General features: G+C 44.0%; 2 protein-coding genes across 5 annotated transcripts in view; one reads left to right on the top strand and one right to left on the bottom strand.

The window, feature by feature from the left end:
• Positions 1-1,235: 1,235 nt before the first annotated feature.
• Positions 1,236-11,496, top strand: PRELID3A (PRELI domain containing 3A). Of its 3 annotated transcripts, XM_041399252.1 has the most exons (7): positions 1,236-1,321; positions 1,362-1,420; positions 3,570-3,738; positions 4,033-4,122; positions 4,874-4,944; positions 5,039-5,141; positions 10,466-11,496. In XM_041399252.1, exons 2-7 carry the CDS (start codon positions 1,389-1,391, stop codon positions 10,577-10,579), a joined length of 579 nt encoding a protein of 192 aa, XP_041255186.1. In that variant the 5' UTR covers positions 1,236-1,321; positions 1,362-1,388; the 3' UTR covers positions 10,580-11,496. The 3 variants fall into 3 exon arrangements, with proteins under 3 accessions (XP_041255186.1, XP_041255188.1, XP_041255187.1); XM_041399254.1 differs by lacking the exon at positions 10,466-11,496 and adding an exon at positions 6,724-7,679 and having other exon boundaries at positions 1,237-1,420; XM_041399253.1 differs by lacking the exons at positions 1,236-1,321; positions 1,362-1,420 and adding an exon at positions 1,448-1,714.
• A 6,291-nt stretch (positions 11,497-17,787) lies between these two features.
• The window catches only part of SPIRE1 (spire type actin nucleation factor 1), a 127,170-nt gene continuing 117,865 nt past the window's right edge, over positions 17,788-27,092 (bottom strand). For both annotated transcript variants that reach the window (XM_041399251.1, XM_041399250.1), the window contains exons 12-16: positions 24,698-24,835; positions 23,579-23,649; positions 22,780-22,807; positions 22,570-22,700; positions 17,788-21,734 (exon numbers count right to left, since the gene is read on the bottom strand). In XM_041399251.1, coding sequence (XP_041255185.1) covers positions 21,482-21,734; positions 22,570-22,700; positions 22,780-22,807; positions 23,579-23,649; positions 24,698-24,835 — 621 coding nt within the window. In that variant the 3' untranslated portion in view covers positions 17,788-21,481. The remainder of the gene's footprint in view (positions 21,735-22,569; positions 22,701-22,779; positions 22,808-23,578; positions 23,650-24,697; positions 24,836-27,092) is intronic.

Here is a 27,092-nt window from a genome sequence, read left to right as displayed (position 1 = left end):
TCTCGCTCTTACTCATGAGTCTTCGCTCCTGCTGTGTCTCCCAGTGACCATTCACCTGGCTGACACCACCAAAGGTTTGGCAGTTCATGGCCTCTTGTCTCAGGCTCCCACTGAGAGCCCCATCTCCATCTGCAGCTTGCAAACCAAGCTACTGCTCCTCGTGTATTCCTCAACAATGACTTCATCCCTGGGCACAGCCCTGCACATGATGCCCCTGGCTGCGTGTCACCTCCATGGCTGTTATTAGGGTATTTAATCAAAACTCCTGGTTTAATTAAACCAGAACGCTGGTAGCTCACAAAATCCCAAAATCACAAAATGGGAAAGGAAGGGACCACAGTGGGTCATCGGGTCCAACCTCCCTGCTCAGCCAGGGTTAACCCAGAGCACATGGCACAGAGTTGCATCCAGATGGTGCTTGAGTATCTCCAGCAAGGGAGACTCCACAGCCTCTCTGGGCAATCTGTTCCAGTGCTTGGTCACCCACACAGTAAACAAGTTCTTCCTCGTATTCAGATGGACAGAGCTTCCTGTGTATCAGTTTCTGCCTGTTGCCTCTTGTCCTAATGCTTGGCACCACCAAGGAGAGCCTGGATCCATGCTCTGGGCACCCCCCCTCTAAATATACACATGGATAGGGTCCTGTTTCAGCCATCTCTCCTGGAGGCTGAACAGGCCTAGGTCAGTCAGCCCTTCCTCCCTCATGAGAGAGATGCTCCAACTCCTTCATCATATTTGCAGCTCTCCACCAGACCTGCTCTGGGAGCTCCACCTCTCCTTTGTACTGAGGGTTGGTTTCTGAGGATCAGGGGGAACAGTCAATGGTAATGCAGAACTGCTTTCTCAGGATGCACCTTTCAGGAGCTCGAACTGTATCGGGAGGTTTAGGCTGGATATCAGGAAAAGGCTGGTTGAGCACTGGAACAGGCCCCCAGGAAAACGGCCACAGCACCAAGCCTGACAGAGTTCGAGAAGCGTTTGGATAACGCTGTCGGGCACACGGAGTGATTCCTGGGGCTGTCCTGTGCAGGGCTACGAATGGACTCGGACGATCCCTGCGAGCCACTTCCAGCCCGGGACGCGGACACCAGGCCAGGCCGCCGCACGCTCCTGCGCATGTGCGCTGCGCCGCCTCTTCCATGGGCGCGGGGGGCGGGGCGAGGCGGTGACGCAGGCGCGTGACGCGCGCGCCGGCCCGGGCACGCCCCCCGCGCCCCTCCCGGCGGCCGCTCGCTCTCGCCGGGCCGGCGCGAGGCTGTCAGTCAGCCGGGCAGTGCCGCGCGCGCCGTCCTTCCCGCCGGGCTCTGAGGGACACAGCCGGGCTCTGAGGGGCACAGCCGGGCTCTGAGGGACACAGCGAGGCTCTGAGGGGCACAGCGCCGGCTGCCATGAAGATCTGGAGCTCGGAGCACGTGTTCGGGTGAGGAGGCCGGGCGGGGAGGGCTGGAGGGCGCGGCGGGACCCCGGCGCTTCACCGAGCCGGGCCACGAGGGGCGAGCCGGGTCCCGTCGGGATGACGGCGGAAATGGGAATGCTGCGGGAGCGGCCGGAGGAGGAGGAGGAGGGAGGCCGGGAACGGGCCTCGGTGGTGCCGGTCCTGCATCGTCTCGAGCTGCTTCCTGCGCGGCCAGACCCCGCGCCTGGGCTTCTCCTGTCGGGAACAGCATTCCAACAGGATGGAGCGGTAGAGCTGGCCCCGCAGCGTGGTGGCTTGGTAAAGGGCTGGATGTTTAGGGAAAATAACTTTCACGTCACAAATAGAAATAAATCCCAAACTGCCGATGTAGCCTGTGATGTATTCCAAGAGGTGCGGGCAGAGAGACGGTGTTCCTTAGGCTCGGGCACTGCCGCTGTGTGCCCGGCAGCCAGCTCCCAGTCCGTGTTCCCTCCATCAGTGCTTTCCGCATGGAACGCGCGCTGGCCGCCCGCTTCCACCTCCGCCTGACGAGGAAGCAGCAGGGAGAAGGATCGGGAGTGTGTAGCGAGCAGTCCCGGGGAGCAGCAGGGAGAAGGATCGGGAGTGTGTAGCGAGCTGTCCCGGGGAGCAGCAGGGAGAAGGATCGGGGGTGTGTAGCGAGCTGTCCCGGGGAGCAGCAGGGAGAAGGATCGGGGGTGTGTAGCGAGCTGTGCAGGGCTCCGCAGCGCCCGTGCAGCTCTGGGAATGCCACCGCCGATGATTCCCCTGCTACAGGTGTTCCGAAAGTCTTGAGGCACGAAGAGCACCGGGAGTGATAGTTCTTAAATTATTTACAAAATATCCCTGATGTGTTGCTCTGAATTTCTGTAATTATCTCAACACAACTGAATTGCTTGCACTGATGCAGGTACTCGGTGCTCTGCTTCAGCACTGGTCTGGTGTCAGTGAGCTGTGGTTTCTAGCAGGAAATATCAGGCAGAGGCTGCTCGAGCATGACACAACTCCCGAGTTTGAGATGAGTATCTGTCACCTAGGGAATGCAAAAGCTATTTTTGTTTGACATTTTCTCATCAAGTTCTGTATTAGAACATCCCCGTCTTATGGCGTAATGTGTGTGGGTGTAGGTAGTTCATTTGAATGGTTAATAAAATGTTGTTGTGCCTTATCAGATATCTGACTCAATCCCTTAGGGACATTTAACAGAATTTTGTCATTTTCAGTTTGTGTATCTGCTGTTGATGGAGGTGTAAAGTCACTAAAGATGGAACAAGGAACAATCCTCCAGCTCTCCTTCTGCTGCAGGAATTGAGGGCTCTTATTTCTCTTGCTTGCACCAGTAAAGCTTTCTGACACTTTTCTTGTTATTTTTCCAACTTTCTGTTTGTTCTTGTAGTGCTGTCCTGTCAGTGCCTTTCTGTACCAGTCTATTTTAAGACTAAAATAAAATCCATTTAGGGCCCCAAGTGCAACTGTTAAGTGCAAGTTGGCACCCCTAAGCCTTCTTAAGTTAGATACCAATTGTTGAATTTTTAAACATACCTTTAAAGGCTTTAAGGCTGTTATGTCAGGACAGTCAGTGTTCTGAATATAGCAATAATTAGGGACAGAATTTCTCTGTTGGATCAAGTCCATGGTTTCTGTAGCCTCCTCTGTTTCAGAAGGAAATATGTGAAGTACCTCAAGAACTGTGTGGACAGCCTGGCCATGAGTAGCAGGACTGCTCCAATCGCAGGAATTTGAGGTTATCAAAATTTGTTTCATAAAAACAGTTCTGAGAGGAGTATCCATAACTGGAATTCATGCTAACAAACTGCTGGAAGCAGTAGTGTTCCACCATTTCCGTGGGTGCTGCTTGGAATGTCACTTGGAGCAGTGAGTGACTGTTGCTCCTTGCCTTCATTTTTCTTAGCCTTGTGTTAATAATTGCTTGCTTCAGTCTGGAGAGAAGAATTTAATTTTTCTTCTGTTTTTGTACCAATACTCTCTAATTGCCTTTCCAAGCATAACCAAGCATTCCAAAGGGACTTCTGGGAGCTCTGAAGCTGTACAGCCCGAACCATATAGCACAACCTATATTCTGATTTAGTGCCGTGTGATTGCTTGCGATCCAGTACTAAATACTTACAAATCCTCTCACCTCTTCCTTCTGCAGGCATCCCTGGGATACTGTGATCAAAGCTGCTATGAGGAAGTACCCCAACCCCATGAATCCATGTGTGGTAGGAGTAGATGTCCTCAACAGGAGCCTGGATAACCAGGGGAGGCTGCACAGTCACCGTCTTCTCAGCACGGAGTGGGGATTGCCCAGTATTGTCAAAGCGGTACATTTTTGCAGCCTTCCTTCTGTATTAAGGGTGTGATCCCTTTTATGTCATCCTGTCAATTGGAGCTGACTTCATAGTAATTTGTGAATGTCTATAAGTGCCTTCCAGGCTGGTCTGTGCCATGCTCTGTGGCTGATACAATCTAGACAATGAAGTCTCACCACTGATCACACTCCTCTGATATCCATGTATTTGTATTTATTTGGGGTCACTGAGAACTTGGCATTTATGTGTTTTAAGGTTCTGTTTGTTTGTTGGATTTTGGTACTTAACATTTTTTTTCCCCTTTAGATATTAGGAACAAGTAGAACTCTGACTTACATAGAGGAGCATTCTGTGGTAGATCCAGTGGAAAAGAAGATGGAGCTTTGCTCAACTAATGTGAGTGGTGGCTTATGAAGTTTCTGATAATTAGTTCTGGAAGTTGGATGTTTTGCTCTTAACATTTAGATTAGAAATGTATCTGTGTCTTTCATTGGAGGCAACAATTTACAGGTCTTAATCAGTGTCTTAGATGACTCTTTTTCCCATCCCTTTTTCTTCTAATTTAAATACTTCATCTTCAAACATTTGTGATTCTGCTTTTAATGTAAGATTATTTCTCAGAATGCATGTAAAATCATTTGACTTTTAGATGAACGAGTTCTGTAATTTTCAACTAAAGTTTTAATGTGAAATGCCTTTTTCCATAGAATGTAAATGAAGCATTGTGCTACATTTTGGTATCCTGGTAACTCGTAAGTCTCAGATTTAATGTGGGGTTGTCTGTAGGAGAGCCTTGTCTCTGTACAAGAGGCCTTGTCCTTCCTGAGTATTAATTCTCTGTCTAGTCCAGGTGGTGCTATGGGGGTCTGGAAGAGCCTCTCTTAATCACTGCCCATAAATCAGCCTCGACATTCAGAGAGAGCTGTTGGTGCTCTTCCTGTGAATGGGAACTTTGATATAATTGGATCAAGGGTAGGAGAAGATGCATCACCCTTTATAGGTCTTTTTATTGACTGTGTTCTGGGGTTTATATTCTGTGTACAGTATTTTGACATTAAATTGAGTGCTCTGCTATTGAGTAGTGCTGCTGATTACAGAAAAATGAAAGGTGGGAAGTGAGGACTTCAGCTCTGGTTTTGTTTTTAAGATTACGCTCACAAACTTGGTGTCTGTTGACGAGAGACTGGTTTACACACCTCATCCAGAAAACCCAGAAAAGTAAGTAAGGAAATTTGTGTGCATCTTTGTGTCTAGGAGACGGTTTGTTAGTCCAGTTCAGCTTAGGTGTTAACCTTTCTTTATTCCCTTACAGGACTGTGCTAACCCAAGAAGCAATTATTACTGTTAAAGGCATTAGCTTGAGCAGTTATCTGGAAAGCTTGATGGCAAACACAATATCTTCTAATGCCAGAAAGGTACGTCTTTGTTCTGTTTTCTCCCATTCTTCCTCACCCAATCACTCTTTCTTTTGAAATAGTAATTGTCAGTGGTGTGTGTTGAATGTTATATATAATTTCTCCAGATTTTGTTTGCAGTGTTTCAGTAGGTTTTTTTATAGAACTTCAGCAACCTATTTCTAGGAATTAGTGCTAGTAGAAAATGTAACTTCACTTTCAGCCTTTATAATGTGGATTTATCAGTTAATACCAGCATATTTTCTATGCTGTTTTTGTCAGTTGTTCCAGTTCATATCCATTACTGAGCTGTCTCTTTGCCTTTGGAGAAAAGTGATTTAGTGTAAGCAGAAGCATATTCTTTAAGGAGGTGAGACTGTGCTGGCTCACCTGGGTAGCACTGCACTGACTGCTCTGTCCTGTGCTTGCTTCTTCTATTTTGCCTGCAGCCATGGAGCTGCTCTTCAGCACAGGCAGAGCTATGGGAGTGCTTATTCTTGGGCACTTTGTCCTACAGTTCTTTGGGGAAGAAATGGAATTGCTAGAGAAGGACAGGCCTTGCTGCCTAAGAGCAGGATGAGTGCTGTTAGGAGTTTGTGATTGCGTTCTGCATTGCTGGAGGGGTTCAGCACAGTGGGAGTCTGGGCCAGGTAACTCCTGCTATGCCAGAAATCCTGTGCTTTGGCCACCCCTTCATCCTTGTGAGGGATGCTCCTTGACCAAGACAGTGTAAGCCAACTTGGTAGGACCAACTAGATCAAAGAGGAGAAAGCCTCCTTTTCCACCCTTCTGTGTGCTTCTCCTAAGATGAGAGGAAAACATGTTAAAATCATGGGATGGGGAAGGAGAGATGAGTCATTTCTAGACACTGAGGAGTACCTTTACCTAGCTGGGTGCTCTGTTTGAAATGGAAGGTATTTCAGTTAAATTACAGTTCTGTTCTGATCCAGTTTCCATTTAAAAGTCTGTGTGGAATGTATATTCTTGAAAGAGAGGAACAAACTGGCTCACAACCAAATTTCAGGCTGACCCAGAGGTAGCAAAGCATTGTCTAGTTGGCTCGTGTGCCAGATCAAGTTAGGCACACTTAAAAATGCTGACAAAATTCCCCTTGAGGCATTGGTTACATTTACATGTCTCCTTTGAAATCAGAGAAACTGTAACTGTTTCTTGTTGAGGTGTTGCCTGTGAGAGACCTCCATTTCTTTTAAGAGTGTTCCATTCTGCCATTTTCAAGGAACACACTGGCTTACAAGCTTCTTGCAAATCAGAAGGATCTTCTTGTCCTGTGTATTTCACTGAACAGTCTCGACAGATTTTGAACTTGGCAGGAATTTGTAATTGCTGTTACCAGCCCTTTCCTTGCCAACCAGTACCTGCTGTGCTACTACTTGTTGCATGCTGTGCTGTGCCTCTGCACTCCAAACACCCCTCTTAAACTTCATGACAGTTACCAAAAAATGTTTTGTTGTTCTGAAGAAATAGGAATTATTGAGACTTTGCTCTGAGGTAGCAGTGGCAGCTTATTATTTTTAATTATTATTTTTAATGACGATGAAAAAATCATTTGCTGTTTGTTGTAAATCTTTTTGTGTTACTCTAGGGGTGGGATGCTATTGAGTGGATAATTCAAAATTCTGAAAGCGCTCTAAGCTAGCAGTTCTCCACACCTGCAGTTTGTACTAACTAGTGGTAATGCCAGCCTTCTTCTTCTTGGTACAGCATTTCAGCTTTCTAGCAAATATCTGCATGGACTGTTGTGTGGGTTTCATAAATTACCCTGCATGTCTGTTTCACACACCTTGCATACAGGAATGGCAGACCTGATCCTTGCCCTGCGGCTGTGGAGGGTGAGCGTAGCCCCGTCCAGGCTGGATCCATGAACCCGTGCTCGTGCCACAGGGCAGCCGACGTGCTGCAGCCATGCCTTGTGCCACAGTCTTGCTTATGGCTTGAAGACTGCAGACAGCTAGGGATGTGAGGAGTCCCTCCACGGAGTGTTTGATCTGGTCTTAGTTTCTGAGATTTCAGTATATAAAGCTGGTGCCTAAAGAAATTAATAAATTGGCTAGTGAGTGGAATTGGCTTTATAAAAATGAAACGGAACTGCGTTCTTAGGATATAAAATTGATTTCTTGTAACAGAAATTGTTGCCTAACAGGGATAATGTTTTGCGTAGCGGAATCGTATTTGCTTTTCTTCTGCCTGAGGAATAGTGTTGCCCTTCTGAGGAAATCTGTGCAAAGCTTGAAGCTGTCAGGATGCCAGACTGTTGCTGTTTTTCACGGGTCTTGTAGTTATATTCATTTTGGTAGTGACATGTCCCTGCAGTTATATGACTATGAACAAATCTTGAGTTCAGGGTTGAGGGAACTGAGTGTATTTGCCTCTGTGAGACCTCTGTGCAGATTGTTTTTCTTCCACTAGTCAGTGTAGCCTGTCCCTGTCATTCCTGTATTGGCTTCTGCTTCAACCAATAAGATTTCTTAAAAAGAAAGAAATCCATTTTGCTGCTTCTCCTAGTTAAGAAAGTTGGGCTTTTTACACCGCTTATTTTGAGAACCATGTATGCCATGAGTGTTTGCTTTTACGTTCTCATTCCACTAAGCTTTTATGGCTGTTTTTCTGGAAAACATCAACTAAAAAGGCTCAGCACTTATCAGTCATTAAGCTCTACCAACAAATCTTCATATGCAGCGCTTGTTCTGCCAGCCACGTCATGCTGCTGACACCTGCAATAATGAATAACACAACCTGCATGCCTGGGGATGAGTGTGCTTGCTTAATGACTGACTGCAGAACTTGTTGTACAGTATGACACTTTATAGATAGTCCTCTGTCAGATTTTTGCTTATAACTGGGTAGTTTCGTGGCACTTGGAGGCTTTGCATCTGGTTGAGATTTCTAACTTAATTTCCTGTGCAGAATGTTCCTGAAGTCTTCCTTGCCAAAATCATGAGTTTATTCTTAGCTGCAAAATATGGCATATAGTGTATGCAAGTCTAAGGAGATATACACAGATATGTACTCTCAAAAACTGGAGGAAGTATCTTGGTGCTCCAGTTGAATGTCATAGATTTTTAAAATTAATTTATCTCATCCACAGAGATACCAAGTAAGACACAATGATGTGCTTGTTTCAAGTCAGGGCCTGAAAAGAATCTCAGTGTTTTTCTACTGATTGTATGGCCAGGGTGTTTGACCTTCTGACAAGTCTTCTTTGAGCAATATAACAATTGTAACATCCAAGCTGTTGCTGTCTCAGTTCTGTGTGCCTGTGCCACCTCAGAGAGGATATTTAAACTTGACTTTTAAAGGTCCAAATGCCCGCTTACTGAAAGATGATTCCCCCTCCCTGCCCCCCACTTCTTCCTTAGTGAGCACTCAGTTAATTCACAGCTGGTTACAACTTGTTGCTGTGCAGTAGCTTGCCCATGTCTGGGTGCTTTTATTTGTGCTTTGCTGGTGTTCCCAGGTCTTGCACAGCCTGTGGAGACGTTGGAAATTACTCCCTGCTGAAGAACAGTCACTTTGGTGCTCAAATGGGAGGAGCTCAGAAGTTAAATCATCCCTTCTAAGGTCTTCTATCAGCAACCTGTACTTAAAGTGGACAATTTCAATTGTGCTTCCTTGAATATTATTAGTACCTTTTAAAGGCATCTTTTGAACTAATTAACTTAGGCATCCTAGTTCTTGAGGTAATTTGGGGTGGAGCTTAATCTCCCTTTCTGAGCCTTGACCAAGAGCTGAACACTTTATTGTGATACCTGGATGACTTTTCTCAGTTTAAGAACTGCCTGCCAGTGCAGAAGTAGCAATTAGTGTTTATTCTGTGAGTTCTGGAATATAGAAAACCCAAAGAGAAACCAAGTCAGCCCTTCACTGACCTTAGTGAGTCATCTCAAGAGAGTCTTGAGATAACTGTGCTCCTATTCCCAGTAAAACTTAATTTCTTTTAATAGTTACACTTTGCACTCTGGATCTGGGCTTTTCATATTATTCCAGACTGATGTTTCTAGCCTGGCAAAAAAATCCTAGCAGTGTGTATGAGCTTTCTTCTGACATTCTTTTTCCTTAGGTTTTCAAAGCTGCTTATGCAGATTCTTGTTCATGTTTAGTAGTCTGTAAAGGAGAGCAGCAGGTTCTGGACACTGATGTTTCTGTGCACTTTATCACCTTTAGTGAATACAACAAAATTAGTACATCACAGTTTGGAACAAAACTGTGCAGAGGAGGCCGTGCTTGTCCTTTCTGTCAATGTCTACACAAGGCTTCAACACTGACAATGGCTCTCCTGAGCATTTATGACTTTTTGGGCTCAAACCTATGTCTGCAGAATTCTAAACTTGGCCACAGCCATGTGGCTCCCACTTACTGCTCTCCACTGTTTGTATTTCTTATTCTTAGTAGAGTGATAGAGGTGAATGTCTCTTGACTTCTCTCTAAGTGAAAAAAGGCCAGGTGTTCTCCTGCTCTGATCCCATCTGCTTGCTTTGACAAAAGCTGCTACTCTGAGCTTGCAGAGTTATAAAATCTTGACTTTTGTTCAGTTAAAATCTTTCTTGACTTCGTTGTGCTGCTGGCTGCATCTTGTGGTCATTGGGGTGCAGCTGCTACAGAATCTTCTTCAGGTAAAAGGTTTTTGCCAGGCTTATTGCCCTGGGTTCTCCAGCTCTTACTGAAGCACTGGCTGTGGGTTCTGAGCTTGAGAGATTTCCATACCTTGATATAAAATGTGCAACTCTCCATTAGTCTGATTTAGCTGCTGAAAAGTTGCTGTGTACTAATGTAGAATTCAGTGTGAGTCCACTTCTGAACTCTTGATAGTCTGATTTAGCTGCTGAAAAGTTGCTGTGTACTAATGTAGTGTGAGTCCACTTCTGAACTCTTGACAGGTATCAGATCACTTAGCTGCTACTTCAAAGAGTACTGGAAGACTCTCATTTTCCTGGATCTTCTCAAAAACTTTCTATGTAACTTAGCTAATAAAGCTGAGAACAGTACCTGGAGTTTGCCAGGTAATATTTTGTGATATTCTTTGGGTGGTGAGAGCAGCAAACAGCAATTCTCTTAGGTAAGGAAACTTGACTGCTGAATTAGGCCTTGTGCTGCTGGGAGCTCACACCAGCATTGCATTTGCTTCTGGCTTAGGGGTGAAGCAAATGCCTTTGCAGTGACGTTTCCATAAGATGCTAAGAAATTATCAATATAATCTGGTATCAAACTATACAGAGCATGACATTGATTTTAAAACAAGTTTCATGTCTGACAGAGGAAGAACTATAGAAACGTGAGCAGTGGCGGTGTGTCTGTTCTGATCCTAAGTTCTGGTATTTTTCTGGCAGGGGCGGGATGCCCTGGAGTGGGTGATCAGCAAACTAAACACAGAACTAGAAGAGCTGAAGTCCACGCGCGAGGGGATCAAACCAGCCATGGCAGCAGCGTCCACGGAAAAATAAAGCCAAATATTTGGGTTCACCAAATAAAACCAAGTAACTGACAGAAAAGTCTAATTCTGCAGACTGCTCTGTAGAGCTCCCTCCCAAGGCTGATCTGCAGAGGTTTTGTCCATTTATAAGAATACTGGATCAGCAGAAAAGTAACCTCATCCATCATCTCCACAGCAAGCTCTTGTTGCCTACTGAAGTTTAAACTGACCTCCTGCAGATGCTCTTTTCTTTTGAACAATTTATGTTTAACACTGGAAACAAAATATTTAGCACATTCAAAACAGCCTAAATGTACCTTTTCAAACAAAGGTTGAGGGCATGTTATATTTAAACCATCTCAAACTGAAAAGCTTGAAAAACAAGTATGTATGGGATTAAGGGTTTTCTGTGTGAACTTTTGTTCTGTAAAGGGCTGATAGGTCCTAGAGCACTGAATTTTGTCTGGGTTGTAATCTGATAATGTCTTATGGCCAGTTAAAGGGAACTACATGAGTCAGAACATGATACTGTAGAATCTGATATTTATCTGGAGGATCATCTTGAAAGGCTACATCTTGTGTGGAACTAACTCTTCTTAGGTTGTTTAAAGGTGCTGCCTGAACATGACACACAGATACTTTTACCTCTTAGATGTTTGTATCCAAACAAAGATAAAGTTTCTATTGATGTTAATAGCCTAAAAGAGTTTTTCTGGTGGGAACAAGGGTATAATTTATTTTCTTATTTATTAATTTGTCCTAGTTCCTCCCCTCCCTGTGGGGACAGGGGTAGTGATTACTGGAAGGTGCTGGAAATTACTTACTTATCTCTAAGAAGGGTATTTGTAGGCTGCTGGAATGAAGAGACCGTGCTGTTCCACTGGTCCTTGCTGTTCACATCACATCTTAACTGAGGAAGAAATTAATGCAATAATCAGAAGAGCTGAAAATGAGCAGAACGTGCTGTTCCACTGGTCCTTGCTGTTCACATCACATCTTAACTGAGGGAGAAATTAATGCAATAACCAGAAGAGCTGAAATGAGAAATGGGCAGAAAATTTTAAATCCAAATGCTAAGGTTTCATAAAGAGAAACTTTTAATTTCCTGAGTGAAGGAAACAAGAGTACAAGAACCGCAAACGGACTCTCATTTCTAAATGCTTTCTGTTAACTACTGGCTACCAGTGTAACTGAACCTTTTCAACTCTTTTCCACGTGGGTACAAAATGGTTTTAAAATCCTTTGAAATGCTTCTCATTATCTGGACAAATACTTCAATGACTGCAGAAACTTTCCTGTTAAATGTGCATAAGAATATATTGGTGATGACTCTAGCCTTGTCTGATGTTTACAGAATTGTCATGTTTGGTCCAGATGTAGTATATATTTCTCTGTCAGAATCCTCTGTTAGGGCATTTTAACTTATTTCTTGGTGTGTGCACAAAGTGAAACAAATGTTGCAAGGATGTTTACTTGTTCAAGTGGCAAGCATGTGCTCAGGAAGCTGTTAAAGGGCATGAGTAACTTCTGAAAAAATTGAAGAGTAAAATGTTGGTCACTGTTTTGATCTGATAATTTTAAACTGTTTGGAGCTTAAGGGAGTTTTCAGCATTCCTGTTCTGGTTGGTTTGAAAGTAAACTTTAATTTGGGTGTAACTAAATTACATGATCCTAATGAATAAACCTATTTTAAAAAATGTCTATCGGTTGAAAGCAATTAAATGAATAGCAGATATTTACATTGTTCTTTTTATGTGGACTAAATCCCTTCCTCTTTTGGAACAGAAACTTGGAGCTTAAAGCAGCCCATGTCTGGAAAATAAGATGGATGGCTTTGATGCAGGTCAGTTGTTGTCCCCTTTTCAGGAGCGATGTCACTTCCTGGGTGAGGAACACAGGGGGTGTTCTAGCTCCTGGTGTTGTTCTGCTAGGCAGGGGAGTGCAGCTGTGGCAGAGTTCTGCACAAAAAGAGGGAAAAGTTGGTGGCATGTGTACATTTGGAAACCTGCGCTGCAGCATTCCCATATGTCAGTTTCCTGGATTACTTTCTTGACACCTTGTTTCCTTCTTGCAGGAACTAATCCCTGTCTGCTTCTGTTGCAGCATCTCCTTTCTGTTTTGTTCCTCACTGGTTTTGGGCTGCTTTCACTCCACCATTTCCTGCCACTTAGGAAGTATGTGGTTAAATGCTTGGTTTCCCAATCTGTCTGCCAGGCATCAGCACCTTTCCTGCTTGTGCTCAGTCCTTTCCTGCTTTCCTCTAGGCTAAAGGAGGGCGGGGATGCTTGGGTAGGAAAAAGACAAATTTCTTCTGGAGGCCTGTTCCATCACTTGGCTCCCTCTCATCTTAGGGGCAGGTGCCAGTTGTGCATCCATGGGATTATTGATCATCCTGTGGCTGCTCATTTTGCCAGTGTGTGCAAAGGACCCTGCAGTGTCACACTGGAACCAGGCAGGCTCCAGAGTTCAGCAGATGAAGTGGTTCTTGATTTCCCATAAGCTTTCCTGGGCAGATTTTACTCTGCTCTCTGTCCTTATTGTTGGAGTATGGGGCTTCAATCCTTCTCCCTTGGCCATGTGACTGGTCAGATCGATGGGATCTGGTGGGGTCTCTAGCTGTCTGTGCTGTGTAAAACACTGATTTTGAAGCTTCTCAATTCCCATTCCAGTTCTTAGACTGTTATAGACTGAGTTGGCCCTTGAGGCAAAAAACCTCCTGCCTTTGCAATTGTTTATTTTCATTGCTCCCTAGAGAAATTCCCCCATCTTCTCTTTCTTTACTGGAAATGGCTAAAAAATATTTCTGAAGTTGGTTTTATGTCACATGCATTGGCTGAGGTGTCTCAAAGACAGAAAGCTGCATGTGAGGGAAAGTGTTAGGCTGCTTGTGGGAGCAGCGGAGCGCAGCTTTTTGGATTGCAGCAGAAGGAGGAAAAGGGATATGTAGGAGGAAAAAAATGTGTAAAGAGAAATGGTGTAAAGTTAGTACTGATTTACTTGGAGGGATCTTGAAGAGCTGGGGGCCAAGCAGAAGAAAGCTCAGAGCTCGTAACCGTGTTCATTAATAGGCATCAAGTGCCATCTTGAGTAAGAATTCTGCACTTTGAGGCTTGAAAGCGGAACTGAAATTGGGTTTTGTGAGTTGTGAGAGGGAGCTTGTGTACAGCAGTTGTTCAAGCTGCAGCTTGGTGTTTCTCAGCTGCTGGGTTGCAATCCAAGGGTGTGACGTGTAGGGAGGTGGTTGGATTTTAAGAATTTGGTGCCAGCACATCAGGTCTCCACGCTGCATAGAAGTGTGGCTGCTCTCGCTGTCCCTACAGCTGCGTCACACATGCCTGCAGTGGAGGGAAGGAGCTGGGAAGAGCTGGAAAGACTGCAGGGGAAGCAGTGAGGGAAGACAGCAGCAGTGGTTCCCAGAGCGTGGCAAACTGGGCACGATGGTTCTTGGCCCTGAAGGATTTTAAGAGGTTGAAGATTCCACACTCGAAATGGACTGGCTTCTGGTTGATGTCTAGTTTTTGTGCTGGTGCAAGCTCATGTTAGCAACAAAGGAATTGACTTAAGACAGTGTAGTCAAATGGCCTGGTATGTAATTAATTTGGTTTGTTGTGACTATCCTTTTTCTTAATTTGGCCTTGTGCCAGTGTGAGTCCTCCGTGCTCCCCCATGCTTCTTACTTCTTTTCTTCCATCAGGTCAGCAGGCATGCTGGAGGAAGGGTTATATTTGTTGGGACAACAGGCAATCCTACTGAAAGCTCCCATATTCTCGTAAGTTTTCCTCAAAGTAAGCAAAGGCATTGAGCTGCAGTGGGTGATGTCAGGAACTGCTGCAGAGCTCAAACTGGGCACTGACAATGTAATAACCGAGCACTGAGTAAATGACCAGCCATGTTCCTTGATGAGACGCTTTTCATTCAAATCCTCAGGGAAGAGTGGTGAGTAGGCAACACCGTTCCTGCTGCTGCACCTCCCTAGACTGAGAGCTGTGAAGGCCAGGGCTGTAAATGTCTATGACCTCTGTGGTGCTATCCAAAATAAATGCCATGTGCAGTTTAAAAAAACACTTCTGGGTGTGACTGTGGTAATATATAACTCACTGTTGAATATCTGAGAAAGCTGCAGAAAAGCAATTTCCATTAGTCTGTGCTGGGTAGGCAGCAGGATCCAGTACCAGTCCCCCTGAGCTTGCTGTAAGCCACACACTGCTCAAAAGCTCTGCAGGGATCCTCTGGGCCTGGACTGGTAACTGCATTTGGGACTGGCAGCTGCTTCATTTTGCATTAGAACAGGAAAGACATGCCTAAAATCACTAGCCTTGACTTGTAAACAAGACCTTGTTTATCTCATAAACTACCTTCTCACCCCACCAACACTACTTGCCACCTGTCAGAATCATGCAGGTTATGGGCTAAGCCTTTTAATCACTGCTCCAGGGAGCAGGTCATGCTTTCACTATGGATTTGTTCAGTGAGAAGGCATTTCTGTGAAACACAAGTCCTGTCCTTTTAATTTTCCCACAGCTGAGGTGATTGAGGTATGATTGAGGTATCATTCTCATTCTGGAAGGCACCTGCAATTGAAATGATCAGTAAGGGCTCCTGATGTGGGGCCCTGCTGGTACAATACCTTCTCTTTTACTTCGCTATAATTTTGTTTCTGACCGTGCTAAGATCTGCAGCAGCTAAAGCTCAGAGCTCTGCCTGGCCAAACAAATGTGGGACATGGCCTTGCCAGCTGTGCTCTGTAGGAAAAGGTGCCCGTGGTCTTAACAGTTCCCTCAAGAAAGTGAGAGCAAGGCAGTAATTTTAAAGAGCTTTTAATTAGTAATGCATGAACCAGAAATTGCATTTCAGTAACACATAACATGGAAACAAGCAGAAGACAATGCTGTGGCCTTTTGCTGTTAGAGCTGCTGCCCCTGGTGTCCCTGAAGATGCGCAGACGGTGCATGCACAGTGACAGCACAGAAGCAGGGGAAGCTCCAAGGGGAAAGGTTTGTGCTTTAGGCCTGTTCATGTCCAAAACGTGCACCTCCTATTTGGGTTTTTTTTTTTTCTTTATTAAAGAAGGGGGTGAGGGAGATGGAACCAGCTTTAACAGAAATACAGCTCAAAAACCCTCCTCATTTAATTAACCCTTAATTTTGCTTTTGATTCACAGATAGTGTAGCCACCATCCCTTCAGCAGGAACATGCCCACCTGAAATGTCTCAGCTGAAGCTGGGCCATGAGCGTGCTGCCTCTCTATAGATCTGTGCCAGCTGAACTGGTGCTTATTTCCACCAAACTTTGGAAGCTCGCCTCCTGCAGATCAACTCATGCCCATGTCCTTTAATTCTAGATTTAGCAGATTTCTGAACTCAGATTTCTGAAATGCAGTTTAAAAAATCCCACACTGCACTGTCTGCCCCAGGGCCCGTCCTGCAAAAGCCAAAGCATTGCTGGCTCCCATTTGTAGGCACTGGTGTCACTGGTTAGAGAAATGCAGAGAGGACTTGAAGCTTAGTGGAAACACCTTCAGCTGCATTGGAGGGACCAAGAATATATTTTTTTTTCATACTGAGTGCTCTTATGGGTGTTTTTTTTTTTTTTAAATCAAATATATCAATAATCAAACAGGTCCTTTTCAGCTCTGAGTTTACAGTAGCAGCATGGCACCTTGAAATACGATCTGCTTACAAATGTATTTTTTAATTAGCTACAGTAAGGTCTGTTCTGAAGGGCCTGTTCCAAAGGGCTGTTCCAAAAATCTATAAGTGTTCTACAGAACCCATCTCGCTGCCCCGTGCAGACAGCAGCAGCTCCTGTTACCTCAGGACACGGAGCCTGGGCTACCTCACATCGGACACTCAGTTCAGCCAGGCACTGCCACTGCCAAACAGCCTGACCAGGGAAGAAACTGGAACGTCACTGAACTGATTTATTGCAAATGAACAAACTAAGCTACTACTGCATAAAATTCGATACCTGTTTAGCTCCTTCTCCTGATTATGCCCCGTGACACTTGTTGAGCGCAGACCTACCATATAAAAATTCATTCACAAGTCTTTGCTTGTCAGAGTATTGTCAAGTTTCACCTCTCTGGAATTTGTTTCACCTGGAAGTAGGACTAATTGTTTTCAAGTATTGAAAGCAGATGGAAACTTGCACTGCAGGATCCTTTCAGCTCTGACACTGAGCACTCAGCTCTGCAGCAGCAGCTCTCAAAATTCTTTAAACAGTTTGTAACCACTTTGAAGTGTCTTTTTGCAGCTGGGGACTCTGGGACACAGAGCAGCTCACAGCTTGTGCCAGGGCAGCTGAACAACATGGGCAGCTCTGGGATTTTTCAATGTCAAGGTGAGGGAACAGGGAAGGCCCCAGGCTGCCTCTGTTCCGGGCTGCAGGAGCTCACAGGCGCCGCTCACATGGGGGTTCTGTGCTTTGAGTGTCACATCAGGCTGAGCTAATGCCCCCTGTCATGGTTCTCCTACAAGCAAGTTCTGGGGAACAGTGATTTCAGGTATCCAAAAAGTCTAAAACACAGTAGTAAAAATCAGGCAGAAACAATGAAAGAGGTTTCTATAGCTGGAATTGGTATTCATAAACATTCTCAGACTGGCCTTAAGATACACATATACAAAAGAAGAAATAAACCAGAGCAGCTCCAAGTTATCAACATGGCAACAGTATAAAATTTTCTGGTAACATGAACATAATCCATGTGCTGTAGCACCAGTGTAGAGTCGCAGCACCTTTCTCTCATGCCTGTGTGCTGTCACTGTTTCACAGATGAGACTGAGCTGTAAGACAGACATTCCTAAGAGTTCTGCAGAGCTGCTGGATGAAGTAAAGCAGGAAGGCAGCAATCAGGAGTTTAAAGCTGGAGGTTCTAAATAAGTTTTAACCTATAGAGCATGCAGCCAGTAACGAACCAGGGAAGCTGATGCTGAACTTGACTGGGGAAAAAGGGATGCTCAGGAGAGAAGAGAGAACAACATAAGAGTTGTGATAATAATGTTCTCTCCACTTCTGGTTTAAAAAACTAAACCAAATTAGTCAAAAACTTCTCCAAAAGACTGTCAGCATTTCTCTCCCAATGATGAGGGAGGGATGGAGATTTCCCAAAGCCTGTGTTACATGCAGGACAAATGTGCTGCCTCATGCAGCCCTCCAGTGTTGGAAGGAGCAGCAAGCACACTGGTAACAGAGGGAGTTGGCTGCAGATGATGACAAGGAGCTAATCACATCACTGGGGTTACACAAGCAGTTTTTATTGCTATTCTAAAGGTACTTCGACAGGTTTTCATCCCTTCATGCAGCCCAGCCAGTGTTCAGCTGTTATGCAATCATTTTTGTTAACAATTCTTTGCCGAAAGAAACATCTGACTGATCTTACAAAACTGTAAAAGCATAAAAAAGAGAGAGACAGAACCTTTAAATCAGCTTCCCCAAGAATAATTAACACAGACAAAGGTTATAATGGAAAGGCATTTTATTTTTACCAGGTAACACCCCTCCCTGTATAAAGGAAGCAACGGAGAAAGGGGAAAAAAAACCCAACAACCCCTCAAAACACTACTGTCACCATGAACACTTGAAAGGTCAGGTCTGAGAGCTGCAGCAAAAGCCTGCTCACATCTTCCATCACCGCCGTGAGGCAGAGCTGGTTTTGCATTCCCCACAACCAGGTTCACATACAAAACAAGACTGATGCTGCCAAAGCCATTTTTAGCTCCTTGGGTCTCCTATGATATATTTTAACAGACCTTGGGCATACTAATCAAGCTAAAAAAACCCAAAGAAAATAATTTTAAAATTCGTGGAACAGAGTTCACTGTGCTAGTGCCGCGTTCTTTTCAGCAGTAATTTGCTCTAAGATGTGCAAACTGTATTAGGGGGCTGAAAGCGTTAACTCTAAGAAAAGATAACAGCCAATACACATATAAATAAGACTCGTTTCCTTTTTAAAACATCATGGGAAATTCAATTCCCATTGCATGATTGATGGAGACTTCCTAAATATTAATAAATATATTACAGATATTTACAAGCTTCTGATTTCCCCCTCTGACGCTGACGTGAAGTTCAGCCCGTAACTAGGACATGCTGGGCAGCACCACGGGGTGCTGGGCCAATGGCTGCAGTGGATTTGGGATGCTGGTGCAGGCAGGGAGGAGATGGAGAGCTAAAAATAGCCCCCTCTGCAGAGCCAGGCAACAGCGAGCTGAGCTCCTTCAGGCTGCCTGCGATGAACCAACCCGCTGCTTCTCCGCGTGCGGAATGAAATGCCGGGATAACGTGGAGCAACTGTGCCAGGGAGGAAGGGATGGAGCCAAGGGGAGAGGCTGCCCTCCACACCGTGTCTTCTGGAGCCTGCCACAGCATGTGTCAGCAGCTTGGAGGGTTTTTTCCAGGGGAAACAGGGAGTTTATGCAGGCCCTGGCCCATGGCAGCTCTGTGTGAGCAACAGGGAGCCATCTGTACAACCACTGCGTTGTTTTTCAGTGTTTGTGCCCTGCTCAGCACAGCAGAGCCTGCCCTGGGCCAAGGACTTGTGGGACTTCTGGGAAAGCACAGGCTGGATCACAGGGCTCTGCCACTGCCCCAGGGCCACCCCCGGACACTGCCGGAGTGGAGCAGGGCACAGGCATGTTTGCCTTCACACGCTCAGGAGTTATTAGTCCTTCTTCCTGCCTGCTCTACAACATCCCAAATTCCTCTCCAAGAGGAAGATAAATGTGCTGGATGCCCTGCACCTCGGTGGCTTGAGGACACCAGGGAAGCAGACTGAGCAGAGGACCGCACAACTGTAACACGGCCGGGGCATCTCCATGAAAAAAATCCTGACAACAACAGGGCAGATGCAAAGTGAGATTTCCTGCGTTTGTTTCTGTCTGGTTCCCTTGATGCACTGTGCAGCAAACTCACGGCCTGGTTTTGGCACAGAAACAAGAAAAAGTGCTGATGTGACTGAGATCAGGCGACCCTTCCAGCAACAGAAGAACCTTTCCCACCAGCCAGCCTGTGCTGCTCCCCTGCAATCCTACATCCTATCCCATGTCAGTACTCCAGGTGCCTTAACAGGCAAGACACTTTTCCAGAGGTACCATGAGGAGAGGGCTGTGACACCTGACCTTAAATGGGACAGCAAAGAGAGAGAGTTAGCATTGAGCCCTGCTTTTCCTGTTTGCATTGGTTCAGAAAAAAATAGAAACTATTTCAATAAGCCCTACATATGTGAAAATTCTCATTTTCCAAGGGGGCTTTTAAGAAAAAAATAAGGATGGCTGACTCCCTGGGAAGAGACTTCTGCATGTGCTTTTCAAACAAGCCTAAAAGGGACGATATGGATGGCTGCTCCAAAGGCTGCCAAAGGGGAGCCAAGCAGCCCTGGTGCCTCCCAGCCCGGGCACTGTGCCTTGCCAGGGCCAGAGGGGCTGTCTGTCTCTTGGGCTTTTTGGACAGAGGAAGCTGTTTTGTTTAATACACCTTTAAAATTATGTTATGGAAGTCCAGTCCCAGCTACTTTGGAGCAGTTCTGAGGTATCTCTCATTAACTTGAAGAATAGAAATGTTAATAAATAGATCTGAAACTTTTCTGCTGTGTCATTCTATAATACACTGCTATATAGATATTAAATATGCCTCAGGGTATTAAAAAATTTATGAAAAAAGTTACAGTAGTTGATTTCAAGTATTAATAACTTGGCTATGTTAGTTTTTAAATACCAAAATGATCTGGCCCCAAATTATTGACTAAACTCTGGCTATGACTGAATTAAAAAAAAAAAAAAAAAGTATTTTGAATATAAAAAAAGTGCAAAAAAGCATGAGATGTCAGTTAACATTGTAAAATTGTTGGAACTTCTAAACAATTAGTCTAGCACTCCCTTGTGAGTGAATTAAAAAGGGGGAAAGACTGAAAAAAAGATTAAAGAAAAAAAGGAGATTGCTCCCAATCTGAGAGAGCACTGGCCCAAATTTCAGCCAAACACGAATTTTTACAGCCAAGTTATAAACCCCAGAAAAAATGGGGTCACTAGTGGATATGCTGTCAGACAGAACTATAGCAGTATCTGTGTGCTCCATTATAATACAAATTTACACCTTACTCTGAGTAACCACGAGAACAATTTTACAGGTATTCAGTTAAAATTAGAAGCCTCCCTTATTTCCCATCCTCCCCATAAACTGTACAACTTTGTCTACTACTAAAATTCACTGCTACTAGTAGTCATTATCATACATTCAAGATAGAAAGTAAACTACTAAAACCTGCTCAGGAGTCACTCAGAAGGACACTAAGGCTTAAGAAGTACAGCAGCTCAGGGGTATGACCGACCACACGGGCGAAGAGCGTTGTCACCTGCTTTGCCCCAGGACACTGCCACTGTAGAGCCCCGTGCTGAACCCTGATCTCAGAGCAACCAAAACGGGTCAAAGGAAGATGGATTTGACCGGAGCTGCTCACGCTGGGTGCCTGCTGTGCGAGCAGCCCTTGGCTGCCTCAACAAGGGCACGAGCATTCCGAGGGTGGGAATGCAGCAGGACCTACTGTTTGCTAGGGTGCTAACGCTGACACTGTGCTAGATCTGGTTCCCCACCAGACACCTGCTCTCAGCTCATCCGAAAAATGATTCGAAGCATGGTTAAAAAAAGATTGAAAGCAAGAAAAGGCTTTCTCATTTCAACGCACACGTACAAAAGAGGCAACAATTTCAAACGATTGATTTTCTCCCAGTGCGAGCAGCTGCCCCGCCGTGTACCGCCCTGCACAGATCCACACACAGTGCTCTGCGTCTCTGGGAGCTGCTGGAGCAGGAAATCCTGTGACCGAATGCAAACCCAAGCCAGTCAAGTGGAACGAAGCAACGGGGTGACGATCCGGCTCCAGTGACCTCGTTGATGGTGATGGCCTCGTGGAGATGAAGCAAAGCAGAAGGCACGGGGCTCAGATCTCATTGATCGTCCTTTCCGAGGGGCAGTACTCCGAGGTTCCTGGAGAGGACATGTAGAAGGACTGCGTTTTCCTTTTTAACCTGGCTCGCTTGTTGGCCAGGGACAGGCTGCGCCGGCTTGAGTTGATGATTTCTGAGATGAACTTCTTGCAGTCCACGCAAACCTCCATTGTACTCCAGTCCTCCATTAATTCTTTGGGAAACTCTTCGTGTGACTTATCCACAGACTTGGACCTTGAGGTCAACCTGAAAGGCAAAAGAGGGGGACCTGTCATGTTATTTGTCAGCTTGGCTGCAGGCCCCAGAAAAAAAATCACATCAGAAAGGTCTGGATTTAAATTTTCCTTCCTCCTGTCCCAAATTACTCCAAACACTGGAGAGGGCAGCTTCTGCCTAGATTGGCAAGACTGCAGGGTCACTGACTGAGGGCGTGTGTAACATTTACATCCTGGCAAAAAACAACCTTCCTAGTAACTAAAAATAGCTGATGGCTAATCTACACAGCTAATCTACTACCCTCTACACATGCAGAGGGTTTATACAGCAGATTCCCTCAAAAAGGAGCATTTCTTTTATATTTGATTAGCTTTGACAACCATCTATGTATAAGATATAAAGCCAACAGATAACTTCATAATACTAAAGTGAAAAAATTATGAAAATTGGAGTAAGAAAATTAGGGGAAAAGAAGATAAATCTGTGCACTACACATCACTGAATTCTCATTCAGTGGGTGATTTCAGCATGTAAAATTTATCTCCAAGGAGTCCATTCACACTAGAAAAAGACAAGTTAAGGATGTTTTTTCAGAGGTCCTACAGAAATACAGTTGTCCCAGACTCTCATTATTTTTCAGCTGTAATGTGAAAAAGGTTTAAGACTCTCTTAGGCTGCTATTTCTGTAAATCAAAGCAATGACTAGAAGACACCTGGCTTTTCAGGCCTCAGAAAAGTTACTACAGGCATTAGAAACGTGGCCAACTACAAACCAGGTGAGCAGCATCTTCATGATTGATAACCCAGCCTGAAACATTTGGGGAACATTTGCCACAGACACAAGCAAGGCCGGGTTGTCTCTCACCTGCTCCGCAGGGAATGGTGGTGACTGCTAGAGGGTTTCTCTGGCCTCATGAAGCTTTCTCCCCTTTGCAAGGTTGAAGGTCCCAGGGAGAAGATGGGGAGGGTGGAGTATGGCTTCGATGGCAGCCGCATCTGTTGGGAACAGCACAAGGCATCATTACAAAGGTTGCAGCTTTTTAGAAAGGCTCGAAACATAAATTTCCTTACTTACTTTTTTGCAACACTGTGAGCATACAGGCCTGTGTAAAAAAACAAGAGCATGAATCAGTCCATTGGGAAAAATTATGTTTAAATCAAGAATAAGGGATTTCAGGGATAGAAACCTGCCCCCTCCACCCTCCCTTTAAACAAACATTTTTATTTTTAAAGCTTCTTCAATATAGTAACTTCAATCAGAATATGAAGCCAGAAGCAAGGAGAAATGTTGAACAAGAATGGTACCTAAATTAAAAAATAGGGGGAAAAAAAGAAAAATAAGCTGGTTTGCCTCTAAAGAAACCTCTTCTGGTAAATGAGACCAAAACTCAGTGATTGCATAGATCTTCTGACTTATTATCTCACTGTTAACTTAAAATTTATCCTTTTGCCTGCAAATATTCCTTCTTGCATTTCCCCTTCCCCAATACTCCAAAAATAGCACAAAAAGTAAATTGCCTTGAAATGTTTTCCCCAAACACAGAGGTTGTAAAACTGTTGAGTGGGGAGTCTGAGTAAATTCCATCTTGCGTTCTCATAAGAATAAAAAAAAAAAAAAAAGAAAAAAAAAGAAAAAAGAAAAAAGAAAAAAGAAAAAGAATGTTTCTCACTTTTAGTCGAGAGTTTCAGTCCAAGGAAGCAATTCAGTCACTTACAAATGAAATGTTTCTGCATACTTTTTTTTAACACAGACTGTTACGGAAATAAACCCAACCAACAGTATGCAGCAGAAATTTTTGAGGGTTTCTAATGTATAAATCAATCATGTTCCCTAAGAAATTGTACTCATTTATTAACAGACATAAAATATTTACCTCTTGCAGAACTGACAAGTGTAAGACCAGGTAAAGAAAGAAAACCTTCTTGTTCGACAGCAAAAGCAGAGCTAGAGGAAGAAGAACAGAGGAGTTCACAGTGTTAAGCAGAGTCCCACACAGCGATGACTTCACTGACCAGTTGCTGTTGGCAAGGTCACAGTGGCAGGCTACATCCACTTCTGGGGTCTGAACTTCTAAGATAATATTGAGAACAAGGTCCAGAACTGTATCTTCATATATTTAGAATTAAGCCTTTAATTGTTTTGCATAAATTAAATACTTGCTCATTAACTAGATAACTTTGGTTAGAAATAAAATCAAACAATTTTAATAGTGGGACAAATTAATTAAATCCTCAACCTACTTTGAGATTTGATAAAAGCTCCTTACTAAGCTTTATATGTCATGACAACAGGAAACAGCTGACTCTAATGAATGACATTATAAGATTATTGTTCCTCTACCTTAAATGTATTAAACCTTTAAAATAAATCTGCACATTCCACACAGGTAGGCCTGTAGATAAAACACACAGTGCAGTCAAAATAGGCTTTCTGGAGGTGTCCAAGAAGCACAAATTAGAAGTGGGAGAAAAGGATGCTGCTTCTCCTGGGAAGTACCTATCTCCAATCTGCATTTACAGAAAAATGCATTATTTAAGGGGTCTCTAATATTAAACCTCCTTCTGGTTGGCTTCTCTGAAGGCTTTAATTCCCTCTGTGCCTGATAGGAAGGGTTCATATATTAAGAACTTGTAGTTTTCTGTTGCTATCTGTAATTCTGTTTTCTGGAACAGAAAAGGTAACCAAACCTGCAGAAGTCATGGGGACAGAAATCACCTCAGTCAGTGAAGTTCAACCCAGACACCTACAGATACACTCTGATAACTGCAAATGCTACTGCATTTTTATAGGCAATCTGAACAAACATGAAAAGTTTTGATGTTTGTGGACACCACTCAAGGAAGTTGACTCATGTACCACATATTTAGGGGGATGTTTGGTGGATAACTCTTCTTTCTCTCCAATAGAGGGTAAGAAACAAATATGTAAATGGGAGGCTTGTGCAACTGGCCTCCCTCAGTACCCTTCAGAGCCTCCCCAGACTCAGCCCTACCTTTCCTTTCTTGAGAGCAGTGTAGACATCTTTATACTGCTGGTACTTCTCCAGCTCCGCCTTCACAAGCACCTGACGGATGTGCATGACCTCCTCCACTGTCAGAGCCAGACATTCCACGGGGTAACAGAACTCCTCCTGGAAGCCAAAACCCCCATATTATTTCAAAGACAAAGGGCTTCTTCCAGAGTTCAATCTAGACAACCAGCCACCTGGTTAGTAACTCCAGAAACAGGGGACTTCTCCCATCAAACTGGAATAGCACTGGCTCATTCATGGGCATCACACGAGTGCCAAACCATTGGAAACTGCATAAATGTCATGTAAATGATTTTATGTTCAGCCTTCACAACAATGACAGTTTTCTTCATCTTTCCTCTAAAATCACTTGACCCTTCTCTCCATTTTTCTTTCATTGTGAACATTTGTTTCAAGCCAATCAACATTCAGATTTATAATTTGAAAGGGAAAATGTAATATGGTAGATGGCATTATTTTATGTATACTGTTTGAGGTATACATCAAATAAGTTCTCTCAGACTTTGTGATGCCCAGAGTGGCCAAGGAAAGTTGTTAGTAGCCCATTCTAGCAAAAATTTTTATTCAGTGGTACCACATCTTGGTGCTCACATGATCAGAATCACACCAAGACTACAAAAAGTTACATCAGCTCAGGCAGAAAAATTCTTCTTTCTGCCCCAGAAAGTAACAGCAGCAATTTAAGCTTTACAGAATAATGCTCCAGTATCAAGCAGGTGAACTGGTTACTCAGTGTTGCATTATAAATGGTAGAGACTCAGAGAATTAACAGCACAACTTTTCACTTACAAAATTTTGCATTTGTTCCATGTTGCAGCATTTAGGAGAATATTGAGTGCAAAACTCCTGAATTTGGTACCAGGGAATAAAAAGCACCAACCCAATTTGTAATTCAGCCCAGTAGTTGATTATACATTTCCAAAAGAAAGACAGAAACCTCTGTGGGAACTCCCATTGCTTAATGCTTAGTGAACCTTTTCAGTCAGCCAGAGGGGCTACTGTGCAGTAATGACAATGACAGGCAATGCTCTCTGAATAAACGAAGGAAATTTCTCCTGCATACACAAAGACGTGGCTGACAGTTTGGAGATCTCGTTTACAAATTGAAGTGATGAATCGGATTAGTACGGAAATGCTCCATTTCCATGTACTCAGAGTTCTGTCTTTCCATCAGATTAAAAAGAAAATCCTTCTACATTGCAGATCTGGCAAACATTAGCATTTAGGAACCACCACATTTTTAAAAACTGTTGTCTTACCTATCTAGAAAGGGAACACAAAGAAACTTCACTCTGTTTAGGGTACCCCACAAAAGACTAGAATTAAGTTAACTTCGTTAGATTTGCCAGCTAAACCTTTGGGGAATGGAAAACTAGTTTTCTGGAAAAAACAAACTATATCAACAGCAGCTGCAATTTGCTCTGAGGTGTAAAACTGCACAGCCAAAACAAAGTATCTTCTGTTCCTTGTGAGCAACTTTACAGCTAACCAGCAGCTCTCAGCGTTTCCTTCTGGGTTCTTCCCATAGCAACTGCCTTGCTATGGGGAAGGCACGGCTGAAGGCTGGGGAGGCACGGGAGAGGAAGTGGGTGGGAAAGCGGGATGCACACAATGCCAGCAAAACCCCCCAGTCTGCATCGTGGGAGACTGAGGGAAACTATCCGAGGTGAATGAGGCTGACTGAATGCTTGCAATCAACCAGAGCTTTAAGTCCTTTAGAAAGACATTTCTTACTTGAAGCTCTTCCTTCCCCCTCATGAACGCCCATTCCTTTAATTTACAGAACGATGACGTCGGGGAATATTGCTCCTTTGAAGAAATTCTGCGGATCTGCTATAGGTGTAGAGCGCGTACTAGGGGAATAGTGTGGGCCTGTTGTCGTACCAATCGAAAATGAATACCATTAAAATAGAAATAGCCAGCAGGCAGCAGGGGAAACATAGAAAATATTCACATGTTTAAATGCTAATGTTTTAATTCCAGTGGTTACACAAGGACAACAAAATGTTAATGCAACATTAAATGAAAGATAAATAATCCGTTTTCAGAAAACTGCTTGGGTTTTTTTTTTTCCCTTTTCAGAATATAAATAAGTACACAAGAAAATCTTTTTTTCCTACACTATGTCTAAAGCACTGAAATTAATTAAATTTTGCTAAGTACTGGCTAAACTTCTTTGAACAATGATGCTTTGGAGTTACTGCTCAAACTTCCAAACCTGCACCCAAATTCAGCAGCTCCATGTGAGAGTACTCTCTGCAATACTCGCATGTGACAGAACATGGTAAAGACAAAATGTGGTTTGAATGGTCTTGATTTTCCAGAGTTAAACTCAATACTCTTTTTAATATTAAAC

This window comes from Onychostruthus taczanowskii, unplaced genomic scaffold (assembly GCF_017590055.1).
Source record: "Onychostruthus taczanowskii isolate IOZ18803 unplaced genomic scaffold, ASM1759005v1 scaffold16, whole genome shotgun sequence".
In the NCBI taxonomy this organism is placed as follows: Eukaryota; Metazoa; Chordata; class Aves; order Passeriformes; family Passeridae; genus Onychostruthus; species Onychostruthus taczanowskii.
The sequence above is the reverse complement of the archived record's forward strand: the minus strand, read 5'-3'. Positions and strand labels throughout refer to the sequence as shown.